At 42.8% G+C, this 8232-nt stretch overlaps 1 protein-coding gene across 1 annotated transcript; it reads right to left on the reverse strand.

The window, feature by feature from the left end:
* Window positions 1-479: 479 nt before the first annotated feature.
* On the reverse strand, window positions 480-6011 carry LOC142582343 (uncharacterized). The gene is made up of 2 exons (XM_075691951.1): window positions 5527-6011; window positions 480-756 (listed from the first exon to the last, which is right to left on the reverse strand). The coding sequence occupies exons 1-2, from the start codon at window positions 5757-5759 to the stop codon at window positions 555-557; spliced, it is 435 nt and encodes a 144-aa protein (XP_075548066.1). The 5' UTR covers window positions 5760-6011; the 3' UTR covers window positions 480-554.
* Window positions 6012-8232: the final 2221 nt, after the last annotated feature.

Here is an 8232-nt window from a genome sequence, read left to right on the forward strand (position 1 = left end):
TGATTTATACAACTGAACTTCATTGCAACAAAGTTGCATCCTACACAAGAACACCTTCATTTTATCTGTCGTAAGCATACATTTGTTACACAGTGATATCGGCGAGATATATTTTAGATCCAATGATTGAACATATCCTTATGCAAAATAGAAGTGAGGCGTGCAGACAGGACACAAGAATAGAGAAGTGGACAACACGAACGCAGACTAGTCGGCGTTTGTGTTGTCCACTTCTCTACTCTTGTGTCCTGTCTGCACGCCTCACTTCTATTTTGCATAATTAATCCTTACCAACTAGCTCAGCTTTCTGTCGTTCTAAGATTGAACATATCTGTTTGTTACAGTACTTAAGTTTGACTGTACCACTGCTTTTTGAGTATGAATTGTGATCTGCAGACGGCCGCAAGGTTCATAGAGTGTGCGATGGCCAGTGAATGATCCCATCACAGTCTTGCAAGCACCCAGTTTCAGTGCTGTGAAAATCTTTGAGGAAAATGTTTATTGCATGAGACTTTCAGACACAATGACATTCATTTCACATTCACACTTTGAGATCAGTAGTCTCTCCTTGGTCTTTGCTGGTATGAGTAGTTGTCACGTGATTCCTGCCTGTGGTCCTCACGGTCTCTGTATCCACGGTGACCACCACCATAGTCTTGGTAGCCTCTGCGTCGATCCTCCCATTGCCTCCCTCCTCTGTGCCAGCTGTTATTCCTGTCTCCCCTGCCATGACTGTAACCCTCCTGGCGGTTGTCTCTGAAAGACAATGACATAAGTGTGAAGAAAGCATATGTCGAAAATTTTACATAGCAGCTTGAGTTACATGTCTCTAGGTGCTTATTATAGATATTCTGTTTCACCTTGTTAGAGGACAACTGCAGCAAAATTTCACTTTGACTAAAGGTGTTATAAGTAGGTAGTATACCGGGCGTGTTTTTTTTTTTTGTTTTTTTTTTTTAATGCGAATAGCATTCTTTGCCTACTTTGGCCGTTTTGAGCCTATCTATATATCTATGTATCTATCTATCTATCTATCTATCTATCTATCTATCTATCTAGCTATCTATCTAGACTTTCGCACCGACCTAGTGGCCGAAGTTGTCTACCTGCTCAGGACACTAGGTATGTGCTGCTGGTCATGATGTGTAGTGGTCATTCCATTGTCATCATTCCAGCTTCGTGATATCTTACTCTCGTAATGCTGTCGTTGTCACATGATTTATCCCGACCCAGTGGCCCATGTTGTCTGTTAGCTTCAGCTACTAGGTATGGGCTCGTGCTCGTGATGCTTTCATGGCAGTTGCACTGCCATCATTCCAGCTTTGTCATCTGACACTCGTCATGCTATCGTTGTCATACAGTCGTCAATCATTCGTTCTCACACCGCCATAGTGATGCCGTCGTGGTCGTTCAATTGTCATCATTCCGGCTTCGTGATCTGACTCTTGTATGCTGCCGTCGTCACTCCTCCTACTCCAACAGAGTTGTCTTTGTTGTCTAATAGCTTGGGCTACCAGGTTTGTGTTTGGGGTGGTGATGCTGTCATGATCATTGCATCGTCATTCCAGCTTTGTCATCCGACTTTCTTCGTGCCATCGTCACGCTGTCGTTTTATCATTGTTATCACTTCGGTAACATTATCCCATTGTCATACCACCTTCCTCATTCCATCAATGTCAATCTTTCGTCTTTCTCTGTCATTTTACTGTAATCATACTGTCGTCATTCAATTGTGATTATGCTGCCCTTGTCATCCATCATTGCCAGACAGTTGCTATCATGCCTTTGTTAACAGACCATCGTCGTATGCCGTTGTAGTTATTCCATAATCTTCACTCCAGCTTCGTTATCTGATTTTCATAGTGCCATCAGCGTCACACCATCGCCATCATTCAGGTTTCGTGATACAGCCATCGTCACGCCATTGCCATCATACATTCATCATCATACAGTCGTCGCCATGCATTCGTTGTCATACCGTTATTGGGATGCCATCGCGGCTGTTTTATTGTCATCATTGTAGCTTTGAGATCCGTCTCTGGTCATGCCATCGTCATACCACCTTCATCGATCCATCGGTGTTATTCCTTGTTTGTCATTATATCGTAATCATGCTGTCATCATTTAACCATGATTATGCTGCCCTTGTCATCATAGCATAGGTGTCACATAAACACTATCACGCATTCATTGTCATACGGTCATCATAATTCTGTCTTGGTCGTGCCATCGTCGTCATTCCTGCTTCTTCATCTGGTTGTTGTCATACCATCATTGCCACACCATCTCATTGTCCTCATGTTATCATCGTTATATGCCATTCACTCGATCGATACGATTCCTTCTTTGTCATTTCATAGTCACTGTGTCATACAGTCGTCATCATGGCTCCATGCTCATGGGCAACCTTGGTTGGCAAGCGAGTGCCATAGCAAAGCGGGACGATATCGGAGTATGCAGCATATCGCCAAAACACCAAAAGTTGCATAATTACCACTACAATGTTACATAAACATGACTTCAGGAATATGACCTGTTGCTACATTGCTCAATTTCTGTTTGCATTATCATTGGCAGCCATCATGAAATTAGTTCTGCTGTAATTTTTTCTTACACCATGCAGAATTTTCAGGCCACCTGTGGCAGTACAATTCCAATCCTTGAGCTAGATTACTCAAAGGTGTGGATATTACTTGCGTGAGAAATTGAAATGTATAATTAACTAATCAACAAGCTTGCACTAATCAAGCTTCCTAAGAAATTATTCTGAGGCATGTATAGCAATTTACAAATTGTATCCAGTGAGTTTGTAAGGTGCACCCACTGGGAAAATTCTCAGGATGACACCAGTTTCGCGAAATTCATTCGTATTGTGTGTGACAAAGTATGCTGGTGTTCTAGTTATTTTTGTGCTTCAGTGCAGAAAACATAAAAAAGCATGTGACATTCCTGTTTGTGGGTCACTATCAAAGTGCTCTCAAACATGCTGAATATGAATGAAGAAGCTGCAGATGAGCCTCATTTAGCCTCATCTGCAGCCTGGTCTATTTATCGCAATCATGAACTGCTGCGAGAGAAACACATCACTGGCACAAATCGCACAACCGAAGCCTCTGTCACTGCCCTGTAACTTATTAAGTGGCAGTACAACAGGCTAGCTGTACTGTTCATTCATATGCAGCACATTTGAAAGCACTGCAATTGCAATGCAAGAGCAGGCATGTTGCATATTACTTGAATGCCATGCATACTGCAACAAGAAATATTGTTTTGAGCACCAAATGGGCAGGATTGGGCACGCTCTTTAAAACAGTGGCGGGCTTTGGATTTCTTGTTCCGATACCTATCAGAAATGGCCTCCTCAGAAAGCTTTAAAGAAGGTTCACTTCATGATATAGAAAAGCCTGAATTCACCGATCATATCACCTGTAAATATCATTATCAGATTCAATTGCACATTTCACATTCATTTTTATTCTCCTTTTTTTCCCACTCTCCTCTGGAATCTTCTAATCTCATTAACCCTCCCTATGCAGAGTAGCATGTCAGTGGTTGTGCACATGCTGGCAAAAATTTCTGCCTTCTAATAGTTTCTCTCCTCTCATGTTTTGCGGGCTCTTTTTAGGAAGCAGAAAAAATTATTACTTAATGAACATGCAGTTCACAACTGCTGAATTAAATGTCTCCTAGATGCTCTACAACATTCGTATTGAACATTTTGCACTAGAATTAATACTTGCAAAGTTGGTTTATTAATCCTGACTAATTATGCAATAAGCAAACTACAAGAAATAGTGAAACTTGCTCCATACAATAGCCAACAACATGCATTTGGTCACATCCTCTAGAGTGCTTCAGCATATTTTAAACATTACGTAACAATAGCTGGAACACCCTGTACGTCGGTCGTCTCAAGCTCGTCTCCTATGCCGGGCCACATCCAGTCCATATATCTCCTGAAGTGCCACACCGGTAGCCATGCAGCACCCTTTGTCCCTGAGCCACACCTGAGAGTTGCACGAGCCACATGTTTCAGACCACTGGTTAATATCTCAAATACACTCTGGTCACAGCAAGCCTTCCATTAAAGAATGACTATTGCAATCTGTTGCGTTAATGTCTTGCAGGATGCAGGTTCTTAGCTCCGAAACCTATGGCTGACACCCACTATGGGGGATTGGCCACCAATTGGGATGTATGGTGACAGAAATGAAAACTCCAGCACTGGCATTAAAGCTATGAGTGTTGAGAATGATGTCACTGCACTTCCACTTGGTGTGATGGCTGTTTGGAAATTCTTTATTTTTACCAGTGTACAAAGTGCACACAACCAGTGCCGCACTGGTGCCATCTTTGTTGTCCTCCACTTCCCTTAATCTTACACACCGCTGTGCCTGCGCTGCATCTCCGCTTAACAATGATGCCAGATCGGCACCTAAGTTTACAGTTTGTGATACAACACACAACTTGTACACAGTGAGTGCAGTGTTGTGATGCAGATGCTGAGAGTTCAGAGCATTGCAAAACTGGTTGATTGTGTGTAAGATTTTCTCATGGTACTCTAGTGCTCTGGTTACATTTACTTCATAGTCATCATCACTGCCCAAGAGTTCCTAAATCTTGATGTAGTTTTCAGTGAGGGAACGGTGTTTGTTTTTGAGGTTGTCCAAGAAGACTTGCAAGTTGGCAGGCATCGCTTTGGTTGCTTGCAAGGCTTGGTAGCTGTGACAGTGACACAGTAGCAGCACCTTGAATGACAACATGCTGATGGCACAGTCAGCTCATTACAGGTTGTGAGGGTGGCAGCATCCTTTCTAGGTTTTGGCACCATAATGTTGACAACAAAGTGAGTGGGCATCTATGCGGTGTGATCACTCCCTGGAACTCATTATTTTTTACCCTATGCAATATGCAGTATGTAGTTCTTGCAATGGTGCATGCATTGTCATCATCATCTTCCCATAAGTATCAATAATGAGAAAGGCTAAGTTACATGAGAGGAACAAAAAAGGAAAACAAATCGGGAGCATTGATAAATATTTAACGCACCCATATGGATGCAACAGGAAAGTTGTTTGGAATCAACAACGAAATTCTGGATGGCAGAAAAAATATTCCTGTGGCTGAATCACAGGTTGAGGCCCCAAAACAGCTAAGGCTGGCTTGTTTTTATTATATATATTTTTCTCCACGGAGGCAATGAAGATTCACAGCGGATTGTGCTGGACAAGTGTGTCAAGATGTAGAAATAAATACATTTCTGTTATATGTCTTTTTTTTTTTTTTTTTTTGCAGCTGCTGGCGCAATTTCCCGTTTCACATTTGTTAAAGAACGTTTCAAGCCTCATATTGAGAAGCGGCAGGATAAACTCTAATGTGTTTATTTTTTTCGATGTCACAGTAGGTAAAGCGTGCTTATAAGCTGTAATTCCACATAGTAATACTGCAAAACATAGTCTGGAAGATGCTGAGTGATAACGATATGGCCTGCTGACACAATGTGACTTCAGAACTGCGATTGCATACCTTCTGTCGTAAGATCTCCTATTCTGCACAAACCAAGGATAGACAACAGGAGGCGGTGGCAGTGGCTTGTTGACAACATCCATGTATTTAGAATCTTGATCAGTGTATCTGTACTTGAACTTCTCTTCATACTCCTGCAGGAGCTTGTCCAGTAATTTATTCGAGCACTGCTGGTCCTCGATTTCACTGGCAGATGTGTTTGAACACTGCGCCTTCTCATCAGATCCGCTCATGTCGAAGCCTCAAGAAGATCCGTAGACAATGCGATGAAAAACACGACCTTTCACAAAGCACGAGAAAGTCAGTGTGGCATATCTGGCCAGATTAAATGCGGGCCTCAACGCTTTTTCGCGTTCAAACGATCAACAAACAGTTTAAACTCAACGACGCTACTTAGCGTTGGCATAGGCGTTGGTATCAATGCTACCATAGAATAAAGAATGCTACCGCTGCTTGGCGGCTTAGCCAGACTAGCCAGGCTTGGCTTCGGCAGGGCATGGCCAGTGCGTTAACGTGGCGACAGCCGGTGCTGCAGCCACCGCTGCCACAGCCATCTGCCACCGCATTTTTCCTTCTTCTGTGCCATAACTCTATGTTCTATGCGCCACAGCAAGTGTGATAAGACTCATATAAGCTACCTTTTTGTACACTGAATTGTATAAATGCAAGAGCGATAAGTTACAATAAAACTCCTGGTTCGAACAAGCAACTCTGTATTTATTACATTTACCATCGCCATCGAGACGAGCGTCAGTTCCAGATGGTTCCACATAAGGCAACACATAAGGCAAAAGACTATGACCACACCATAAGGAACAAAGGTAGAGGGAGAGGAAGCTATTAGATTAACAATAGAGGCAGCATTTGCAGAGCCAGTGGGTAGCGAAATGGAGAACGATGACAACAGCAGGACAGAATTAGAGGAGGAGAACAGAGGGATGACAAGTAAGGAATGGGACAGAATTTAGAATTGAACACAAGGGAACAGCGACAGGACCTGATGACATACCTATGAAATTTATCGATAAACATATTAGGCCAGAAAAGTAAATTAAAATTACGACAACTTATTGAACAAATAGTAGTAGGGGGAGATGTTCCACAGGACTGGAAATCAAGCAGATGATATTAGTTTACAAAGGTAAGGGAAGCAAGGACAACATTAAATCCTACGGGCCAATAACTGTCACATCAGTCATACACAGAGTAGCAATGCAGATGGTGAAAATGAGAATGGAGGAATGGGCAGAACGTGAAGAGATATTGGGAGAACTGCAGAAGGGATTTAGAAGGAACAGAAGGCTAGATGATAATTTATTTGTTATAAAACAGTGCATAGAGATAGCGGCAGCCAGGCAGAAACCGCTATGGATAGCTTTGTTAGACATTAGAGGAGCCTATGATAATGTAAACCGAGAAAAGTTATGGAGCCAGTTGAAGGAATGTGGTCTAGATAGAAAGATGATTGAGTTCTTACAACAAGTTAATACAGATGATGAGGTAGAGGTAATATGGGAGGGGGAAACTACAAAGCCAGCTAAAATAAGAAGAGGTCTCAGACAGGGCTGTCCATTGTCGCCCCTACTTTTTATGATTTACATGAGCCAAATGGAAAAGAGACTAGAGCAGAGCCCAATAGGAACCGACATAAGCTATATGCTGGAAGGGCAGAAGGTAGCTCAAGTACTAGCCGGACTGATGTATGCAGATGATATTGTACTGCTTGCTGACACCCGAGTAGGGCTACAGGAACTGATGAGCATATGTGGAGAGGAGGGAGAAAAATTGGGACTGCAATTCAGTAGAGAGAAGTCTGGGATAATAGTATACAATGAAGAAAGGGGGAACCATTGGAAATACAAAGCACACAAGATTGATCATGTTGAAAAATAGAAGTATTTGGGCATATGGCTAAACGAGGGCAAAAAATACTTGGAAGAACATGAAAAAAATATGATTGAAAAAGTGAAAAGGAACTCAGCTGTAATGAAACACAAGGCACTATGGAACTATAATAGGTACGAGGTGGTTAGGGGCGTATGGAAAGGGGTTATGGTACCTGGCCTCACATTCGGAAATTCAGTACTGCGCATGAAATCGGAAGTTCAGGCATGCATGGAAACAAGACAGAGAAGTGTAGGCAGGTTGGCCTTAGGAGCGCACGGGAACACCCCTAATGAGGGAGTGCAGGGGGACATGGGATGGACGTCATTGGAAGGTAGAGAGGCAATAAGTAAGCTAAAATATGAACAGAGACTCCCAGCCACGACCTACTGTATAAAGGGCCCCTTATACAGTAGGTCGTGCTCCCAGCACTGTAGGAAAGAAGGTGGGCAGGAAAAGTGTACAAATATCTATACATGAAAAGTTTGAACTCAAAGTGGACACTCAGAACGAGGAAGCTGAGGAACAGGTACCTACAGCCGAGGGAGGGGGTCCAACGTAGTTTTAGTGTGGTGAAGCAGACGGAGGTGAAAGGAGGTGAAGGAGACGGAAAGAAAAATGTGGGAAGAAAGAATAATCGGAAAGCCAGCGCTATCTATGTATAGGTCACAAAAACAAGAGATTAAGAGAGAGCTCTTTTTTGATAACTCGCGGGGCAGCTCACTATTATTCGAAGCTAGGACGTGGGTTTTGAGAAAGAGAACATGCAGGGCTAAATTTGAAGACGTGGACCCTTTGTGCACAGCTTGCGGAGCCGAAATG

Source organism: Dermacentor variabilis, chromosome 5, assembly GCF_050947875.1.
Source record: "Dermacentor variabilis isolate Ectoservices chromosome 5, ASM5094787v1, whole genome shotgun sequence".
In the NCBI taxonomy this organism is placed as follows: Eukaryota; Metazoa; Arthropoda; class Arachnida; order Ixodida; family Ixodidae; genus Dermacentor; species Dermacentor variabilis.

Coding starts and splice junctions, on each gene's coding strand:
- LOC142582343 (XM_075691951.1), bottom strand. CDS start 5,759: ATGAGCGGATCTGATGAGAAGGCGCAGTGTTCAAACACATCTGCCAGT. Junction 757..5,526: donor AGGAGATCTTACGACAGAAG/GTATGCAATCGC, acceptor ATTGTCTTTCAG/AGACAACCGCCAGGAGGGTT.